This window comes from Rattus rattus, chromosome X (assembly GCF_011064425.1).
Source record: "Rattus rattus isolate New Zealand chromosome X, Rrattus_CSIRO_v1, whole genome shotgun sequence".
Taxonomy (NCBI): Eukaryota; Metazoa; Chordata; class Mammalia; order Rodentia; family Muridae; genus Rattus; species Rattus rattus.
The window spans coordinates 4662859-4684925 of NC_046172.1; the positions used below are offsets into that span (position 1 = coordinate 4662859).

A 22067-nucleotide genomic window follows, 5' to 3' on the forward strand; every position below is an offset into this window, starting at 1 on the left:
GAATAACATTTATAAGTACAATCACTTCGTATTAAGAAACTGAGTTTTATTTAGCATTCTATATGAGGCACTAATGAGAATAAAAGAAACTAAAATTCAATCACACACTTGAGTTTAAAGAAGTTCAAGACAGCACAACACACACAGCTTGTAACCAATATCAAAAATATGAAATGACACATTTACAAGACACAGAATATACAATGGGAGCTTCCTATGATAGAGACATAGTCTGAATAGCTACAATATTTTCAGTCTGAAGATTCTAACCTATACTGTTCTGCTGTTCTCCCGGGGGATAACCTAGATTTCTGTGAACAACAATAACAATACTGAAAGCTGTCTTTGGAAAAGAGATGCTCGGAATAAGTGTGAGGCTGGCCCAGAGAAACAAAGTAAACTGACCTAGTATTCAAGTAGCATAACACTAGCAATGTGTGAGAGCCCTAGTGCTTACATAACATAATCAAGGAAGCAATTATATTTAAGCTATAATTTTATAACTACACAGAAAATCACAGTTCTTCAGACAATAAATTCATAGCTGTACCTTTTGATGAAGAGGCAAAAAAAAAGAATTAGGATTTTTAGAAATAAAAAATGAGATGCATCTGAAATTAATAAAGCATATCAATGTCCCAACTAATAACATACTCCCAAATTAGTTCTATCTAAGCTATCAGGGATAAATAAATCAAACAAATCTGAAAAACTAGAACGTTGAGAAAGGGCAAGTGTTTTAGGCATGAAGTGTTTCTTTACCAAAGCCTTCTTTAATGTAAAGATTACACATAGGCAAAGTAAGAAGCAGAAGGGGGAATAAACCTAAAGATTGATACATCAGAAGAATTAATATCTTAATAATTCTACTGTTACTTTCCACAAAGGGGTAAAACAATTCTTCATTATTGCAAATGCACCTTTTAAAAAAAGTCAGCCATAATATTGAAGCTATAAGACAATTTTTAATTATTGGTACTAGACAGTAAAACACAAAGAACTTTGAAAAGAAGACAGGGTAATATTTCATTGGACAGTACACATATGAACTTTTTCTGTCTCCAATATATCCAGTGCTGATAATCAGAGGCTAGTTTCTAAACAGATGCAAATTTAAAAATTTGCAAAAATCCATGATTTGCTAAGAATACAATTGTTTACACGCCACATAGGTTGTCTTACAGCAGATATTAGCTTGTTAAGCTTCAGGTGGCAAAGTGCTAAGTTGTTGCATTTGCAATTGTCCAGCTGGCTGTTCCTTTCTCTGGAGACTTTGGTAGCCATTGAGAGATCACCCTGCTGCCACAGTCTTCCTCTCACTGTTGGATTCACTACCATGGAGTCTCCAAGTCCCTAAGATGCCAGGCCTAGCAAAAAGCCTCCCACGAAGCCGCTGGATATCACAATGTTCTGCTTGATAAAGTCTGTTGCCTGAAAACCAAAGCGTCAAGAAAAAGACTTGTAATTATGCTACAGATATTATATTGAATAGATATCAATATATATTAACTAGATTATATATTACTTTGAATGAAACAGGATAACAAAAGGACAAATGTACAATTCTACTTACATACACTCTAATTAACTGACAATCCCAAAAATGAATGGAGGTTAGTTGAGGGGAAATTTGGGGAAAGAGTATTTAATAAAATTATTTTTTAAGTTATGCAAATGGATAGTGGTAATGACTGTGCAGAAGCATGCATGTACATGGTGCCCCTCTGAATTGTCTACTTATATACGATTTAACAACAATAAAAAGGCAAATTTAAAAGAACCTCTTATTTATTGAATTCAAAATAAATAACATTCCCAACTATTTTCTTTCTTTTTTGTTATTTGTTTGAGATTTTTTTTTGTCTCATTTGCTTTCTTGAAACACAGTTTTATTTTGTAGCTGAGGGTAATAAGCTAGTCTCTAATTCATGATTCAGTCTCCTAAGTTCTAGGATTATAGGTATGAGCTACCATGCTTGGCTCAAACATCATTAAAATAATGCAATCTCCAATCATATTTTCTACTGAAACCTATTACCAAAAAACAGAAGGCAAATTTCTCATTGTCTTACTTCTTCAATTATATTGTTGATTTCAGGTGCTGCCTTATTTGCTCGCTTCTTAATCTGTCTTTTTGCTTTGTTTACATCTTTTTCAACTCTCTTCCAGTCGATCTGCACATAGCCACTGTGACTAGCAACCTGTAAGCAGGCAATGAGAATTACTATTAGCCCAGAAGTAGAAGGCCATGTCATTTTGCAGGAATTCCTGGAGCTTCTAAGTAAGAAACTGTTATTGACTCACCAATGTTCCCACTCTCCTTAGGATTGCTCTGGTGCGTTAGAAATGCAGAGTTTTAATACAGTAACTAACTAGTTCCTTAAATGCAGTGAACACAGGGTTAAGAAAAATATGGTACAGGGTGGGAAAGACTCAAAAGGCTGTATTAGAACTATTATAACAGCTTTCATCCTACCTTTTAGAATAGGGAGTCATCTAAAAAGACAGATTATCTAAAATGTATGACTAATAAAAAGCATCTTTTAATTAAACAGATGTGAACTAGCTAAACGGGCAATCAGAAAGCAATCAGTTGACAGTTATTAAAGAAATCTAAAGTAGCCTGATAAAGGCCCTTCACTAGTTCTGAATCTATTTAATTTAAGAAGAGCGTGTGGGGGAAAGGGAACCTCCATTCACTGTTGTCGGGACTGCAAACTGATGTAGTCCATTTGGATATATATCAGTGTGGAGAATTAAAAAAAAAAGAAGAAGAAGAAGCTAAAAGTAATCCCATCAAATGGCACAGCTACACTACTCCTTGGCGAATGCCCAATGGACTCCACAGATAGTGCTCAGCTATCCGTGTTCATTGTTCCTTTGTTCACAATAGCTAGAGATGGAAACAAGTTAAAAGTCCTACAACTGATGAGTGGGTAACGAAAATGTGGTACATGTACACCATGGAATGCTTCCTATTTAGTGGTAAAGAAAAATGAAACCATTTCCAGGTAAACAGAGAGAACTAGAAAACATTTTACTGAATGAGGTAGCCCAGACCCAGAAAGAGCAACACCACACGTTCTCTCTCATCTACGTGGTTCCTGGCTCCAAACCTTCAGATTTGAGTATATAACCTGGGCTAACCACAGAAATCAGGAAAGAAAATGGGGTCCAAAGGTGTAGGGTGTGCTAGAGATGGGAATAGCAAGATTTAACTGATAGAAAGGGGAAAGGGGGAAATGGGGAATGAGGCTTAACTGGGGAGGGAGGAGGGAGGTCAATACAGAACAAGGAGCATGAGAAGGAAGAAAATTGCACTAAGGATGTTTGAAAAAGCCATAAGGGATCGTATTATTTTTTTATTTACCTAGAATAACATATAATGCACATTACTGTTTATGTATACATATATGTATATACACATACACATAAAGTTATGCCACTTGGGCTGACAATACTACCCACAAGAGCCACTGACTATTGAATGAAAACTAATGAAAAATGCCATCTTGAGTTGCTCAGGAGTCCAAGAGACTCTCAAAATAATATAGGCTATTGCTATTGCCCCTGGTAATCTCCCAGAGGTTGAAAGCAAGCATACATTGCTGTGCATATCACACACCTTAAACAGAGAAATTGGACGATCTGAGCTAGACATGATCTGGAAACTTTCTCCCTGAGGACTAGCTCTCATAGTACCAGAAGGTGCTATACAAAATGCCAAGGGAAAAAAGCAACCAACAGTCTTATCCAACCGCTATACCTATTAATCACAACAATTACCAGTAGAGAAGATATCCGCAAAGGCTCAATAGTGACACTCATATCTTGGTAGTAACCAACAGATAGCTATTTGGACTTAAGGCCTGTTCAAGAGGAGGAAAATTATGTCTGGTACTTACTGGAAACCTAGCTAAGCACAAAGAAACAGTGAAATCATGGACCTTAGAGCTGAGCCTAGTACTGCTATTTTACTAAATCAACATAATTCCTATCTTCTAAATTCTTATCTTGATACCCAGATAAGTGTAGCTTTTACCCATAAATCAAAGCAGTTTTGCTTTGCAGCAGATGGATACCATTGCAAAACACAACTCAGACTTGAGGGACACATCTATAACACAACCCCTGCACCTAAGGCTCATAGAATATCTCAGAATAAAAGGGGAGAATATAAGAGGCAGGGACCAGGAACTTTGCTGTAAGATTTTGTCTCCTACAAATGGCAGGCAAGCTACACCCATGAAATACCTGCTTGAAGAGGATCTGAACAATGAGAATACCAATATACACCTATAATAGAAGAGAAAGTCAATGAACTACAGGCAATCAATGACTACTGAAATAGGGAAAATTAGTCAACTCCAGGATAGAGCCTCTAATTGGTTATCTGGTTCAAGTTGTCATCCCCAAACCATATACAACAGTCAATGTGTGCATTTATACCTATATGTAATAGTAACAAAGGGAAGGAGACCATGAATTTTGAGAACAGAGTACATAGAATTGGAGGTAGGAAAGGGAAGGGGAGAAATGATGGGTTTCTGTTTTTATTTAAAAACTTTATAGTAATTGCTTTCCATAATAAATTTCAGACAATTAACCCCATTTATAAAACTATAGCTAAATGCTAATTCATTTTCAGAACCCTTATATGGGGGGCTGGAGGGATGACTCAGCGGTTAAGAGCACTGATAGCTCTTCCAGAGGTTCTGAGTTCAATTCCTACTAATCACATGGTGGCTCACAACCACCTGTAATGGAATCTGATACCCTCTACCGGTGTGTCTGAAGACAGTGACAGTGTACTCATATACATTAAATAGATCTTTAAAAAACAAAACAAAAAAATGGTGTCTTTCAAAAAAAGAACCCTTATATGAAGCTACTGGGCCACTGGCAAAACTGGAACAGGTACAATAGCGAGATGTAACCAGTGTAAGTAAAATACGAATATAAATAAGCACACAAAAAGTAAATAATTAAACTATATATACTGCTATAAGTCACTTCTATCCACTTGATATATTCTTTATAGGCTTCTAACCACATACAAAGTATTTCAAATAACAAAAACATCTGATTTCACATTTTCTCTGTGACTGACTCCACAGCAGACTTTATTTGCAGCTCTTCCTACTATACTCACTCACCAGGTACCCGTCAGACTCCAGCCTCAGCCAGAGAAGTGATCAAATTGAATGGCATATGAAAACTTTTCTGGTAGAACCTGACACAGTGATTTGGATCATAGGCATAGAGGTGACAACGCGAACTTTAAAGGAGCCTTTATATATACAAAACAAAAAGTTGCCTTAGGAAGTACTCAAACTAGCTGATTACTTTGAAATCTTTACAGAATTTAACTGGATGTTGAATTTCAACATATCTTTTTATTGAAATGCAAAGATTCTATGCATGTGCATAGCTTTAGTTAATGGTTAGAATAGTCAAAATGCTCGCCATGTTAACGCACACTGAAGTAGAGTATAACACAGTTGCAGGGAGATAAGAAGTTTTGAGACAATTAGTACATCAATGTCTCTCTGGGGTCCTCCTCTCTAACACCTCCAAGCCACCTAGCCCTTTTCCTGCCCTCTCACTACACCACAGACAGCCATCCAGCTTGGCCATGATCATATGATTATATATGTTTGGCAGAAACCGTGAATCTCTGTAACAAATAATATCATGCAAGAAGATGAGTGAGAAACGCTGGGTAAATGATAATAAAGACCACGAATAAATACTAAGTCTCCAAACTGTGCTAACAAACCTGTTTCAAAGAACACTCAACAAAGTAAGCAGACTAGATTGAGATTTCCTTGAGAAGTTCATGACTATCTTCCCTGAGAGAGAAACCTGGTCAAACTGAAGGGGAACAGTTGGAAGTGAGCAACATGTTTCAGTGCAATGATCAAGGATGAATTATGTGTTCTCAGTGAGAGTCAAGTACATCTAACCTAACAGGTAAGTGCCTCATCAGAACTGATCATCCAGGACTCAATTTACTTTTGTTCACTTCTTTTTTCCCCTAGCCTTTTTAAAATTAGCCATTTTATTCATTTACATTTCAAATGATATCCCCCCTTCCCTATTAGCCTTCCACAACCCCCCATCCCACTCCCCACTCTTCCCTCCCTTTGCCTTCTATGAGGGTGCTCCTCCACCCATTAACCTACTCCCCCTCTAGCATCCCCCTTCCCTGGGGCATCAAGCCTCCCTTCTCTCCCACTGATGTCAGATAAGGCCATCCTCAGCTACATATGTACCTGGAGCCATGGGTCCCTCCCTGTATACTGCTTGATTGGTGGTCTAGTCCCTGGAAGCACTGGGTGGTCCAGCCAGCTGATGTTATTCTTCCTATGGGGTTGAAATCCCCTTCACCTCCTTCAGTCCTTTCCCTACCTCTTCCATTGGGGTTCCTGTGATCAGTCTGCTGGTTGGCTTAGAGCATCTGCATCTGTATTGGTCAGGATCTGGCAGAGCCTCTTAGGAGACAGCTATATCAGGCTACTGTCAGCAAGCACTTCTTGGTATCAGCAATAGTGTAGGGGTTTGGTGTCTGCAGATGGGATGGATCCCCCGCCACCTTCCCCCAAATGGGGCAGTCTCTGGACGGCCTTTCCTTCAGTCTCTGTTCCATTCTTTGTCCATGTCTTTCCTTTGGACAGGAACATTTCTGGGTTAAAAATTTTGAGATATGTGGGTGGCCCCATCCCTCAACTGCCTATGTACTGGAGGTTGTCTCTACAGGTTCTATCTACCCTTTGTTGGGTATTTCAGCTAAAGTCATCGCCATGGGTTCCTGGGAGCCTCTTGATGCTCTGGAGTCTGGGACTTTCTAGTGGTTACCCTCAGTTCCCCATCCCTTACCACTACATGTTTCTATTCAATTTCCTGATCCTCTGTACTTCTCTCCTGTCCCTTCCAATACCTGTTCCTGCCCCACCTTTTCTCCTTCCCCCTCTTCTCTCCCTCCCAGGTCCCTCCTTCCATCTACCTCCTGTGATTATTTTGTTTGTTCACTTCTAACTTATTTATATAACTATAAAGAAATGCAAACCAGCAGACTGCATAAAAGTGAAACAATAATGACCACTTTTGAACTGTATTTGACGTTCCTACAACACTCAATATTTAATGACATTGGGTAAAGAAGCTTTATTAGAATAAAAGTTTCCCCATTAAATATAAGGAGTTGAATTTATAGCTCAGTGGTATAGTTCTTGTCTGGCATATAGGACATCCTGGGTTAGATCCCCAGAACCACAACAATAAAAAAAAAAAAAATTACATGTTAAAAATAGCACCAAGCTTTCAAACAAAGATTCATTTCTGCTTGGAAGCTGTAATCTGGTATATGGGGCTTCCTGTTTGTCAGCCCCACCATAAGTGATCCAACTGGTTGCTCCACTTGGAAGACAGACTCTCCAACTCCCAATTTCAGATCTTCAGAAATTTTTTCTTAGACTAGTTAGATTTTCCCAAAATAAAATCCATTAAGGATTTAGAGTTTCATCAAATTTTAGTGCCTAGTTCTTAGACATGAACAACCAAGGATCATCAGACACAGAGGACAGAAGATTTTTAATTTGAAAACAGAAGAATAAAACAAGCTAGGAAGGGGAGGGGCACACTTAGACAAGGGACTGGGGCTGCAGTTTAGTGATTGGCTACTTGTCTAGCAAGTTTAATTTTTAACATGTGAAAGAAAATAACCAAAACACCAACCAAAAACAAAAAGTAGGGAAGCAAAAGCTGTAGGGAGAGGTTTTAAAACAAAACAAGAGCTGAAAATATAGCTCAGAGGTAAAGCATTTGCCTAAGTATGAACAAGGCCCTGTGTTTGACCCCTAATACCATAGAAAAAGAACAGGAAAAGAGGGAAGAAAAGAGGGAGGGAGGAAAGGGGAGGGAATAGGAGGAAAGGAAAGGAAAAATTGATGGATGGATGGATGGATGGATGGAAGGAAGGAAGGAAGGAAGGAAGGAAGGAAGGAAGGAAGGAAGGAAGGAAGGAAATAAATCAAAAGGCAGGCAGGCAGGCAGGCAGGCATGCTGGGGAAAATGGCTCAGTAGGTAAAGGGTCTGCTATATGCACGATGAAGCCTGATTTTAATCCCTAGTACTGACATGGAAATGAAATGGATGTATACTTACTAGAAGCATTTGATAATGAAAAGGCTTTAATATGTTTGTTTTGTCTCAGAGGAATGTGAAAGATGAAACTGGATGGTTAATTAAGGGTCTGGGTTATAGTTCAGTGGGAGAGGGTTTCCTGGGCACACATGAGGTCCTGGGCTCAGTCTCCAGTACTGCAAACAGACAGCTATCCCTGCAGTGTTGTCTGTAACACTGAAAAAAATAAACTGGTAGATAAACATTCTGTATAGAAACGAAGAACTTCATGCATGACAGACCATTTGAACCAACACTCAAGACCTGTAGCCAATAAAGGCAATTACTTCAAACTAGCACCTGGCAATTTAAAACATTTCAGTCCCGTCAGTCTTTTTTTTTTTTTTTTGAGTTTAATAGTTATTCTTTTATTAAAAAAATTCACCTTTCAGCTCACTCACTGTTCCCCCCACCCCCTTTTCCTGGTCACCCTCTCCCATAATCCTTCCCCCTATCTACTTCTCCTTTAAAGGGTTGGGCTCTCCCTGGGTATCCCCCCTCACCCTGGTAAGTCAAGCCTCTGTGGGAGCTTTTAAGAACCAATTGTTTTCAATTCAAATTAGAGAAGGCATCAAACCACACAAGTTCTCCCTACCTTCATGTGCTACAAGACAAGCAGTTAAAGTGGTTTCCACCAATGCTAGTGTTCTACTCTGTAATGGAAATGGGATTCTGGGGGGTCAATTTTATATAAACACAGTCTACCTCTGAATCTCTTTAAATAATCATAAATATGTCATAGGGATTACATGTACCGCACTGGTAGAATGTTTGCCTAGTACGCAAAAGGACTGAGTTGAACTCTCAGTACCAATAAATTAACAGACATAAAAAGTAGAAATGAAAAACTCAGTTAGAAAATGAAGTTGAAAATATTTCCCAGACAGTAAACCAAAAAGAGAGAAGTAAAAAATCAGGAAGGAAGCTATGAAAATTAGACAGTCAGTCTAGGAGATCCATATCATAGGAAACACACTGGCGGGCCAGGCAGCGCTGAGAATAAACAAAGAGCAGGAACTTCTTAGCTAATAGCAAAAAAATGCTTGAGATGAAAGGGGGTAACAGTGGGCCCACAGCAAGGACTACAATGTGACAAACCAGAACACAAACACACACAAAGAAATCTGCTAAGCATTTGCTGGGAGGTCAGGGGAGGGAGGTCTGCATACAAATGGCCAGGCATTAGAACAGCTTGAAACTTTAAACAACTGCACTGAATTGGGAAGACAATGCAGCAATATCTAAACCCAGCTAAATTATTACTCTAACAGGGAGGGGGATGAAAAATTTCACATGTGCAAAAATCTCAAAAATTACACCCATGCTTATTTTCTCCACAAGTTACTTGAAGATGTAACAATGGGAAGAAGACATGTCCCTTGAAAACAGGAAACCAAGACAAAGCAAAGGCAACAGTCGGAATGGTACTGAAAGGGAAATCCCCTGAGAAGCAGTGTACACAAGGTCTAGAAAACTAGCAGGACAGATTGAGGCAGAGATGGCTGTCTCCAGAACACTAAACAGGCATATTCCTACAAGAGAAGATTCAGATAATAGGAATACATCAAAAGAAAAAGTCCCAAATGCCTTACTGGAATGGAAATAAAGGTCTAAACCTCGGTGTTTCTGTTGCTTTTTCTGCCTTTAAAAGAAAATTTATCTGTTCATTTTTATTCTGGGTTTTGTTTTATTTGCCTGTTTGTTTTCTGAAGAAAGAAAGAAGGTATGGAGTTGGGTGGTGTGGAGCTGGGAAGATCTTGGAGGAAATGGGAGAGGGGGAACCCTGATCAGAATGTATTGTATGCATTCTCAATTAAACAATAACATGAATTCAAGAAGTTCACTTAACCGTAGGTACACAACTATGAAATAATACTCAAGATGGGGCCAGAGAGCATGGGGGAGGGACAGAAAGCATTCAGTTGGGGATAGAACAGGATGACTCAAAATTAACAGTGACTATTCTATAATGTGAAGCCAATAGTGAACTCTCTTGCAGCTGAAAGATCAAACATTGGTCAATTATGTCAGGGAAAAGGAGGCTCTGTGAGAAGTTAAAGATATTTATCTACTGAAAAACATTTAAGATTGTAACTAGCAAAGCTTTAAGTCTTAACCCAAACTAATACTTATCTTTAATTATAAGCAAATGTTATGAAATATGGGATCAGGCCTAAGCATATGAAGCAATTAATTAGCTTAAAAGCAGTTTCTTTCTCTAGTTTTTCTTTCATTTTCCTCCTACTGTGTTTTTAAGGCTAATTATATCTGTGGGTGAAAGTGATTTGACAACAACAGGACCTGTGCCCTTCTGCCTTAGACTTCAAAAATACCAGGCTAAGAAAAGAAGGAAGTACCAGTGATAAAATGTGGATCTGAACAGTGAATAGTGAACGACTGAAATAGACTTCTGAGAGACAAACATGAAACAACAGATGAAAACAAACACAACTCAATTCTGTCAACAGTTTTAGTCTAGTGCCCTTTGCACTAAACAGAAATGACAACTCAGTTTCAAAGTACTGACAGACTTAAATCTATCATATTTATCATATCATCTGTATCATTCTATACAAGTGCAATCCAAATCAGCTTAAGTAAAATTCTCTCCTGTATAAATACAAACATGCATCCAAAAAACCAAATTTAGAAATTAATCATATGGTTTTACCTCTAGCACAAGAAATATTACTCTTAATATTGTTAATAATAGAAAATACAGTCTTAAAATAGCTAGCTAGGAAACTATTTACACCAGTGCTTAATTCATATAAATATCTCTTTGCACTTAAAATAACTATGTTGGTTATTACAGGATCCATGGCTTAGGTACTAAAGTCAGATTTTGGTTGCTACGAATAGCAATCACTTCTTAAATCTGGTATAACTGACAGTTCTCTGCACCTTTAAAACTGCTAACATTTATTCCCAGAAATTTTCAATTTTGAGATTTACTGTATTTGATCTTCTTTAGGAAATTCTATTTTAAGGAAAATACATATCAAATAGACATGAATGGTAGATAATATTCTCATAAACAGTCTCTAATAGCAAAGGATTTTACCCCTAAAAGAGGATATACAAAATTAAAATTTTAATCCACCTGTCTCAGAAACAGGACTGTAGATAGGATTATGGATATTTTTAAACTTAATTTTGCACTTTCTGCTTCTTCCTTTCTTTCTGTCGTCTTTCTCGTCTTTCCCCCATACTGTCTCAGTATATAACTGGGAGGCCAAGGCTAGCTTAATTTCTATATTCATCTGTCTTAACCTCTCTCAGCCTTTGGAGTGCGGGATTTCAGGTCTAAACCACCACACATGCCTCTGGTTCTTCAGTTTAAAGAAGTTGTCGGAAATGTTGTTAGTTGCTCAGCCTTTGACATAACTAGTCATTAGCTCATGGAAAAGCTATGATGCATGCACAGAGTGATCTATAAACCAGCAATGGTTGCACACATCCATAATCCTAGGATACTGGATTCAAAGGCTCAACTACTAAGCTCCACCTCCAAATCTGTTTGGTTTGGCTTGAAGATTATATCTTGCTTTGGACTTGCGGTTCTCCTCCCTCAGCCTCCTGAGTAGAGTAGCTGGGATTATGATGTATGCAACCACACCAGACTCAGTCATCTTTTTAAACAGTTAACATCACATTACACTGTGTACATTAGAGAATCTAGAAATATTTTTTCTTGACTGACAGATGCAAGCTTTCAAAACTCATTATGCTTTTTCTATATACTAATGCCTAAAAGAAAAATTAGACCTTTTATTAAAATGACCAGGAACGAAATGGGTAAAGTTAACATTCTCTGCTGTGTCCAAGCAGAAGTAAATATATAAAGGTGGAACATACCTGTAGAAGAAGAAAACCACCACCTACTGCAGTTGCAGCAAGTTTTCCAACCTTTTGGAATAAAAATCCTGCACACCTTTAATGACAGAAATAACAAGGATGAGAACAATCACTGATGTTCTAAATTTCTTCTACATTTTATTGCTTTCCTAATAAAAGCTTAATGTCTTCCCATTTCTTTTGATAGTGTCCTATGCTTGCTCAGAAACATTGTTTTTCTTCAGTCATATAGGGTCATTAAAAATGCACACTGTAAAAATGTCTGAAATTTGCTGCATAGTGAGAAAAGGAGAGAAGAGGAAGACTTAAAAGGAAAATCAAAAGAGCAGCTATTGAAACCAATCATGAGTACTTGAATCCACTATAATCCTACATTTGTGTAAGCTAAAATTTCCCACAGTAAGTCACTTGTTTGCTTTGCTTAATGCAGTCAAGGTGTTCCTAACACCGGGGCAACCTTCACTCTACCCAAATCTGCTACAACCCAGGTAGTTTTAAATGCATCATAATCTTTATTTGAGTTATTAATTTCCCCAGTTCCTGCCTAGGAAAAACTTCCTGCCCCTTGTGTCATTCCACTTTGATGATTATATTGCCCACATTTCCCTTAGCTTCCTTACCTAGTGTTGATTTTCTGTGTTAAGCCTGTTTTCTCTCCTCTAACATTGGAATGTCAGCCTATTCCTCTTGAGCACATTCATGGTCCCTTTACTATTCCACATCCAAGTTACACAAAAGAATCCCAGATTTCTAATCCTAGCCTCATGCCCTGAATTGGTGTTCCCACCAAATTAGTGTCCTTCATGGGACTGTAATTGAAAATCAGGTCACTGTTGATGTAATTAAGTAAGATGAGGTCATACTGGTGCACAGTAGGCCCTTAATTCAATATAAGTCATGTCACAGGAACACAAACATAGCCCAAATAGCTGCTTCTGAGGTCCCAGTTTCTATGTGATAGTACTACACCTCATTTGCCAGGTCACATTCATCTCAGACTCCCATCCTCAACTTCAAATACCTTATCTTGAAAATATTATTATGTTTTCTCCTTTCTACTTTTTATTATTAATTTTTACTTAGTGTGGTATGTCTAAACATTCATACATGTCCAACGAGTTGGTTCTCTCCACCATGTAGGACCTGTGGATAGAACTCAGGTCACCAAGCTTGGCATCAAGCCTACTTGCTGAGCTATCCTTCCAGCCTTCCTCTGCACTCTTAAGGGCATCATTACCTTCGTATTGTAATGTTAGGATTCCATAGCCTTGCTTCTGGGTCACTCTCTAACAACAGAATCAGTATTCAGGTCCTCCAGGTCTCCTAGCAACCACTTATTCTCACACTAGTTTTCATTTCTTATTATCAAAAACCTATGGCTAAATACAATCTCCTTTGGCTATTCTTCATGTCTTGAATTGGTCTCAAGTGTTAAGTTAGGTTTATGTCTATTAATAGTTCCTCTTTAATGACACAATATCACATTGATGTTATATCCTGAGAAGATTTCAAATATTTTCTACACTGAATCTATACTACAGTCCAAGTCATTACAACAAATCACCTATGTAGCTGGCAATATCACTTAGAGGCAGAGTGCTTGCAAAGTCCTGAGTCTGTCCCCACATGAGACAAAAACAATAACAAGCCACCTGAATACAAGTGTCCTAATATACAGATCAGGTCATAAAGATGGCTGAGCAGGTAAAAGCTCTTGCTACTAAGCCTGAAGACCTGAAGTTTGATCCCCAAAATCCACATGGTAGCGAGATTAGACTCCTGCAAGTTGTCCCCTGATCGCCACATATATACTGGGGACACATCTGTGTCCCGAACACAAATAGATGGATGTAAAAAAACAAACACCCACAAAGTGTTACATAGATCCTGGGTTGAATATTTGGCTGATACTGATAATCCAAATGAATAATAATAACAATAATAATTATTATTATTATATTATTGTTGTTGTTATTAAGAATATGTTTCTTATACAGGAGTCAGTAATAAAGGCTCAGAAAAAGAAAAAAGAAGCAAATAGTGAAGTCTCCATTAAATCCCAGGTCGAATGCTACACAAGCTGTGTACTAGTCACTAAGATGGATCTACTAACTTCTGCTCTGCCATTAGACTTTTCAAGAAAACCTGGTAATTATGGGCCTTCTTACCAGGTTTGGTCTACAAGAAGAAAATATGCAACAATCTGAGAATTCCAGTTCTCAATTTTTTTTAAAAGAATCTTGTAGCACTGGGCTTTTGGCCATGACTCTCACTAACCAATCACCTCTGGCACCAAATTATAAATGCATTTAAAGGGAGCAGAGCTGTAATCATCCTACAGTGAACATCTGAGTGACCAAGGCCCTCAGCAAAAACTTCTGTTCTAACTGCGTGATTTTTCAATGAAACAGTATCAACACTGTGCCTGTGCTCCATGGAATCTTCACAATGATTTTGTTTTGTTTTGTTTTAAATTATAAAATGGCATTTACAAGAAGGCATAGGGAACATCATTATTCCAAGGTGCATGAAAAACACACACGAAGAAATGTCATTTACCCATCCCAAGAGGAAGCATGTAAATATTTTAATTAACAGGTGAATTTACCTTAAAATGTAAAGAAAAAACTGCTTACAACTTAAGTACTGTCGCTTCAAAGAAAAGAGTCATCAACATTTTTCAAAATAATGACCTGTTTCTGCCCCTTGTTATCTGGTTAATATTTTATTCCAAAAATAATAGAATTAAAATACATGGTAAAAACAGTGTAAACATGTGTTTACATGAGTTGTTGCTTAGTTAATGGTAATAACCCCTCCTTATTGTACTCCACGTTATTGAATAACAAGTAATCATTTCATTAATTCTAACACAAAAGCAATCTCAGATCTTCTCCAAAGCACTATCATAATCAGAACTAGTGCATCCACAAAAAATAGAATCTGCTGCATCATCGTGAATAATTTTTACAGAGCTAATATGCTTCTGTGTACAGAGCTGAGAATCCTTGAAGCCAGTTCTGCAGTGGAATTCTTATGCTTTTTTCCAATTGTTGGCACTGAATAGCAAATAACAACTTACTTATAATTTAACTTGCTCAAGTTGGAAATTTGATAATGAATTAAAGGAAGGATAAAGGAAGGATAGAGGGTGGAAAATGGAACTATGGTGGGCCTTTGACTGAGGGAATTCATCAAAATCCAACAAGGAGTTTCTGAAGGTTGATGCAACCAATTAGATCAGGGAAAAGACCCAAAGTTGTGCTCTTCTGGAATTAACAGTGGCGAGCCATTGAAGATTTATGGAGGCTAGGCCATTTACAAAAGGACAATAGCCAAGTTCCCACTGAAATTTAACAAAAAAAAGATGTTCTCACCAGCCAGTCACGCCACCCATTACTATCTGGGTAGCTACTGAGTATTTTTCTACCATAGGTCCCGAACTGTGGCCAAATACACGATTCCACCAGTGATGTCTTCTTGCATACTCAGTTAAATCCAACACTTCGTAAGACTCGTCATCACTCTCATAGTCTTTAAAAATACAAAATGGAAAAAAAAATTGGATCAATCTACAGTCAGAAACGGCTCACAAATTGTTTTCATAAAACCTGTGGGACGACTCACTGTTATGTCTGGCCTACAACTAAAAAATGCCCAGATGTAAGCGAACGAGCGTGACTAACTCGATCCCTGAGACTGGGGCCTCAAGCATAAAGGTCTAGCAACAGCATCCCCATTTCCTTTCCAAAGGCACCGGGACACAGAGACAGAGGCCAGTTGAAATACAAAGCAGTGGGCGGTGACCCGCCCAATCTGAATAAGGTCAGGGCAGGGTGCATTTCCACCCGTGGGAAAAGGGGGAGAGGGGTTGTTCCTCCCAAGAAAAGAAAGGTCAGGAACCCAGCAAGAGGATATCAGAGCAGGACCAAAACGCAACCGACCAAATGGAAATCAATCCGCCAACCCCCTTACAGTTGCAAAATGGAGAAGGGCATGAGGTGGGGGCAGGGCAGGGTCTAGCCTTGGTTAGGTGTGGGTGAGCGAGCTAAGTACTGCAAAGAGGAAAAGGAGACATCTGGTTCGGAGGGGCCTCTCAAAGGGGCTGTGCAGCCACCGAGCCCCAGAAACACTGGAGGAGGGGAAGGGGGAAACACCGTAGGAATAAAAGGTCCAGAGCTGTGGGCAGCGTCCCAGAGACTACTTCGGGCCCTGGCTGCTCACCTTGGGGAGGGGGGTTCCGGGACGCCATGATACCGCCAGCGGCCAGTTGTGGGTGGTCCCCGCCCGCCTCTCCCCAACACTTTAAAGGACGCTCTAGGCCGAGGTGGAAGTCTATGGTCTCTCGTTTTCCTCCGCCTCCTCCTCCACACGCTCACTCACTCACACACACACACACACACACACACACACACACACACACTCACACAAACTCTCGTCACCGCCCACTCTTCCCCGCACAGCACGTTGTGCGCAACCGCAAGGCTTGGGATTTGGGGAGGAATAGCTGAGTCCCCGCCCCGTGATTACTTATGGGAAATGTAGTTCGTGCTCTTTTCCACTGTACACTGGGCATTCCCCCAACGCGCTCTAGAGTTTCCAAGATTTTTTTTTTTTTTAAGCTAAAGGAATGGAGGGAATGGAGGCACAGGGTAATAGAAGAGAATAACCAGTTTAGTGCTGGCAGACTGTTCTTAACAAGTCTTTAGTCAGGATGCTCCTCTGAAGTTGTTTTTTCTGATTAGGCGTTCTTTTTTTTTCGGCCCTATATTTAACCTTTAGTTCTTGCAAAGATCACTTCTCGGCCTTTTAGCTAAGATCAAGGGTAGTTCTTGCAAGAATCCTGCTGACTTTAACAGAAATTTCAGCCTTGCCCCTCTCTTGATGGCTAATAACCCAGACTTTCTCCAGTAAGAACGCTATTAAATTACATTAGCAATAAACTCCCCATGCCCTGATTCTTGGTAGGATTCTACACCTTGACCCCCTCAGATTATACACTATAAATCTCCAGCTTTTTGTCTGTATTCCAAATTAAAATAAACCCATTATCTATTTTAACAAGTGTCAGGGAAAATATTTTAAAGACGTTTTGTAAAACAACAAAAAACAAAAACCTGTTTTAAATACTATAGAAACAAAAGAGAACACGCTGTTTCAAGCCACAATTTTCTCAGACTTCCAAAAGTTCTCCATGAGACGAGCTTTTTTTCCTTAGTGCCCTGTTAGTTGAGCAGACTTTAGCTTGTATTTTTGTTTGTTTGTTTATTTTTAGACATCTCACATAACCCAGGATTCTCTGGAACTTGCTATGTAGAGCATTCTGGCCTCAAACTTGCACAGATCCACCTCCTTCTCCAGTATGTATCACTCTGTTGCTGTGTTTGATTTTACACATGGTCTCGCTGTGTAGCCCAGGCTGGGCTCTGATCCTGGCTGGATTCCTCTGTCTCTCTCTCCAGTACTGTGATTACAAACATTCACCACCAAGCTGTGATTTTAAGAATTGTTATTATTTAAATGTGACATAGGGATAAAGTCAAGTTTTTTAAACACAAAGTTCCATGGATTCTGTAGAACATAACATGTTGAATACCAAATAGCTAATCCAAGTTCACGTAAATTAGCACCAAACTTACTTCAAATATGCACTCTATCTGAATTAGCTGGATGGTTAAAATGAACAGCCTGCTCAGTATTAATATTATTTAAAAATAATAGCTTTGCACTTGATATTTCAAATCTTGCTAGTTTAAAAACCATTCTTGCTTATTAATTTTTCATTTATATAAGCTTGAAAATGGCTTTCAGTCATTTCAGAATACCTCTAAGCAGGTAATATCCCTGCAAATTGGATTGCTTACCTTCATTATCATGAATCTTATTATACTAATTATAATAACTATTAAATAATAGGTATTTCTTAGTTCTTGCCTTATCAATGCAAATAATTCTTAGTCTGTTGGCTTAAATTCTACTTTCCTTTACAGTTGTTTAGAAAACCAAATTTTCTTTGGTATGGTCTAATAGGATTCCACTATCTTCAGAGTATATACATAAAGAGAATGTGTAAATAGAATGGAAATATCCAGCATCTGGAGCCTCTAGGCACACCAACATCTGCTGCCTGGATGTGTGAGCTTGTGTTAATCTCAGGCTTATGGAAAATCCAGAACAATTGCATAGTTACAGCATGCCTATAGCTCAAAATGCGCATCATGAGATTTTCACAGTCTTGTGATGAATGCAGTTTCCATTCTATTCTTACATTCTTTTAAAATGAAATCTGGTTGGAGATTGCCAATCAATCCAAAGTCAGAAAATGCAAAAGTAAATATGGATTTTTATTTGAATGTCATAAAGTTTGCAATTCAAAGACAGGTTTAAATAGCTCTGAATCCACGTTCTGAGAGAAGGTGGGAAAAGAGAGAGCATATCTGCACCATTAACCATTGGGAAGAACCAAGGGCTATGTAACCAATACAAGATTTCTATAAGGTTCATTGAAGTCATTTTCTTAGTGATTGATGGGGAAGGGTCCAACACACTGTGGGTGTTACCAACCTTGGAATCTTGGTTCTGAGTTCTATAAGAAAGCAGGCTGAGGAAGCCATGATAAGCAGGCCAGAAAGCAGTACCCCTCCATAATGTTTCTATCAGTTCCTGCCTCTAAGTTCCTATCCTGCTTGAGTTTTTGTCCTGATTTCCTTCAATGATGAACAGTGATATGAAAATGTAGGTAATTCAGAGACCTGGAGCCTGGATAACTGCCTGATTCAGCAGGGACTCACAGACCTGTTTGCAGTGCTCAGAACTGGTGCATTCTGACTGTTGACCTTAGAAGATGAATATTCAGACTCCACCCACACTTCAGGAGCTGGCAGTGCGTAGTCTGCTGAGAAATGAGGCCATGGCCATGTTCTATCTTGGGGAGCTCCCTGCTGTGCTCTTCCCAGAAGTGTTCAAGGAGGCATTTGCTAGAAGACACATCAACATAGTGAAGGAAATGGTGGCAGTTTGGCCTTTCCCCCGTCTCGCAGTGGGGGCACTGATGGAGACACCCAACCTGGAAATCTACAAGGCTTTGCTAGATGGAGTAGACATGGAACTGAAAGAAGAGTTCCAGCACAGGGAGAAAAATCTTAAGGTCTTGGACCTGAGAAATGTGCACCATACCTTCTGGAACATATGTGCTGATGAAGGGAAGAGTGGCTGTTCATCAGAGACACTGGACAAGAAGCAAGCAGTGAAGGTCTTTCCCAGATATGCACTGAGGCAGCGTCTGAGGGTCATAGCTGACCTGTCCCTCAAACTAAGCCTCAATAAAACACAAGCATACTTCTTGAATTGGGTCCAGCAAAGAAAGAGCTCCCTGCATTTCTGCTGTATAAAGATGAAAATCTGGTCTCTCCCATTCCAAGATATCAAAGGGATCTTGAATGTTTTTGACAAAGAGCAGATTGCAGAATTAGAACTGCATACCAAGTGGACTCTGTTACAGCTGAGACATTTTGCTCACTACTTTGGACAGATGAGAAATCTTCGCAAACTTATCCTGGCACCCCTCCATATGACAACCTTCTCTACAATTGAAAGAACAAGGGTCAGAGAAACCAGGAGTGTCAACAATTTTATTTCTCAGTTCTCTCAATTCAACTGTCTGCAGCATCTCTTCATGAGTCAAGTTCATTTCCTCAGAGTCCAGATGCATCAGATTTTAGGGTGCCTGATGACGCGCTTGGAGACCCTCTCCATCACTAATTACATAACCTCACAGAGAGACTTGAATTTCTTGTCCTGCTGTGAGAGCCTCTTTCAGTTAAAACATCTGGATCTGAGAGGAACAGTCTTGTATTCACTGGATCTTATGCCTCTGAGAGCTCTGCTACATAAAGTGGAAGACACGCTAGAGATTCTGCAATTAGAGGGGTGTAGAATGATTGACTCACAACTCAATGCCCTCCTTCCTGCCCTCGGACAATGCTCTCAGCTCACCAAGATCAACCTCTACAAAAATGACTTCTCCATGCACATCCTAAGGGCCCTTTTGCAGCACACAGACAACTGGAACAAGATCGTTGTGGAACAATACCCTGCTCCTCTGGAGTGCTATGAGTTGTCCCATGTCTCCAGAGAAAGATTTTCACAACTTTGTTCTCAGCTCATGGCTACACTCAGGGCAATAAGGCAGCCCAAGAACATCGCCTTTGCTTCAAAAATGTGCCAAAGATGTGCCAAGCACTGTGTCTATACCCAGGTGACCAGACTTTGCAGGTGCTGGCATTAATTTGGGAAATATTACTTCTAGATTGGAATAACCAACAGGCTTGGGAAACATCTCTCATGTGGGGTTTTTCGAGATTGTGGCTTTTGACACTGCTCAGATGTTTGGGGAAAAATTATGTACAGAGACTGGGATCTTGCAGGCCAAACGTGACATGGGGAACAGTGGTATCTATTGTGGGACCAGGGTCCTTTTGGAGTCAGTATCAGAGTTTGGCTGGACATAGTAAATAAATGCTTTGCTGTATACTGATAAACCTGGATGTTCTCTCTCTGGGGTCTTTAATTGTTACAACCTCACTACCAGGTTCTGAGTCTGGAAGTTTCAATAGGTCCAGGAATAGAAAGATACTGGTATTTTATGACTGTATCAAACTTCCAGGTGAAATTGACACAAAATAAAAATGTTGTTGACAAAAAAAAAAGAAAGAAAGAAAATGTAGGCAAAATAAACAGTTTCTTCCCAACTTGCTTTGCTCATGGTGTTTCATCATAGCAACAGTAACCCTAAGATACTACTATACCCAGCAAAGTTTCAATGACAATAGATGGAGAAAATAAGACATTCCATGGTAAAACCAAATTTAAACAATATGTATGCACAACAATCTAGGCCTATAGAAGGTGTTGGAAGAAAAATCCAACCCAAGAGGTTAACCACACCCATGAAAACACAAGGAATAAATAATCCCAGAGCAGCAAATCAAAGAGAGACACACACACACACACACACACACACACACACACACACACACACACACACACACCACCACCACCACCACCACCACCACCACCACCACCACTGTAAGACTCTCAGAGAGAATCTTCCCTCAGGAGGGAGATCCTCGAGCCCAATGACCAGTCCGAGTCCACAGGCTGCAATCTGCAAGAGGATTTTTATTGATCAGGATACACAGGTATCTGTGGGCGTCCCAGTCAATTCGGAAGACTGGTGCGCCTAACAGAACCAGGGACCGGTTTTTATAGGGCTTTGGGAGCAGAAGCAGGCTTACAGAAGCAGATGCATGGTTGGTGGATTCAAGTGAGGCGCAGATGTATGGTTACACCCAACTGGCTATTCAAATGAGGTTGTCACACAGCAAGAGAATACGTGCAGGTTGGGGCGTCCGGAATGTCAGGGGCTAGGGGCTTATCTCTTGTTAGGTGGCCTATAAAGCAATATCAATAATTTAGACTGGTTTCTGTATTTTGTTTTCTTTTATGGTCTGTTTCGTCTAAATGATGGGTCAGCTTGTCCCACAAAGCTTGGACACATCTGAACTTTCCCAGGCTTATTTTAATTCTGAGTCTGTGTATCTAAAAACTTACTTTTTACTTCTATAGTTGAGGGCTTTGGACTTGTACAATTCCCTTTCTGGGAGGGGGTCTTTCATTCCCCCATTTTCTTTTTGTCCTTGAGTGGAATCTTCCACTCAACTTGGTTAAGGTACCTCTGCTTTTTGTTGTTTCACCATCTGATACTGTTGTCTCAGCACAAAAGTTTGAATGACTGAAAGCCTGTATCTCTTACTATTCCTGTCTGATCTGCATAGAAACAACATTCTTCTTTTAGTGTAGCACACAGACTCCTTCTTTAAGGAATATCAGGTCTAATCTCCTATTTTGAAGGACTACCTCTGAGAGGGAGGTTAGGTATTCTTGGAGGTCAGCTAAAAAGTCTTTTTTTATTTTTTTATATCTGAGTCAATGGCAGTTCTGAATTCTCTATAAGCCTTGCATTG

The 22067-nt window shown here is 39.4% G+C and overlaps 2 protein-coding genes across 2 annotated transcripts; one reads left to right on the plus strand and one right to left on the minus strand.

Annotated features, from left to right (window-relative positions):
• Positions 1 to 945: 945 nt before the first annotated feature.
• Positions 946 to 16452, minus strand: Fundc1 (FUN14 domain containing 1). The gene is made up of 5 exons (XM_032890050.1): positions 16267 to 16452; positions 15420 to 15576; positions 12043 to 12118; positions 2073 to 2201; positions 946 to 1431 (listed from the first exon to the last, which is right to left on the minus strand). Exons 1-5 carry the CDS (start codon positions 16292 to 16294, stop codon positions 1354 to 1356), a joined length of 468 nt encoding a protein of 155 aa, XP_032745941.1. The 5' UTR covers positions 16295 to 16452; the 3' UTR covers positions 946 to 1353.
• A 2434-nt stretch (positions 16453 to 18886) lies between these two features.
• LOC116888955 (PRAME family member 20-like) lies at positions 18887 to 20329 on the plus strand. The gene has a single exon (XM_032890183.1). The coding sequence runs from the start codon at positions 18887 to 18889 to the stop codon at positions 20327 to 20329; it is 1443 nt and encodes a 480-aa protein (XP_032746074.1).
• The last annotated feature ends 1738 nt before the right edge of the window (positions 20330 to 22067 follow it).

Coding starts and splice junctions, on each gene's coding strand:
- LOC116888955 (XM_032890183.1), top strand. CDS start 18,887: ATGAATATTCAGACTCCACCCACACTTCAGGAGCTGGCAGTGCGTAGT.
- Fundc1 (XM_032890050.1), bottom strand. CDS start 16,294: ATGGCGTCCCGGAACCCCCCTCCCCAAG. Junction 15,577..16,266: donor CCGGAACCCCCCTCCCCAAG/GTGAGCAGCCAG, acceptor GTATTTTTAAAG/ACTATGAGAGTGATGACGAG. Junction 1,432..2,072: donor TCAACAATATAATTGAAGAA/GTAAGACAATGA, acceptor TTTGGTTTTCAG/GCAACAGACTTTATCAAGCA.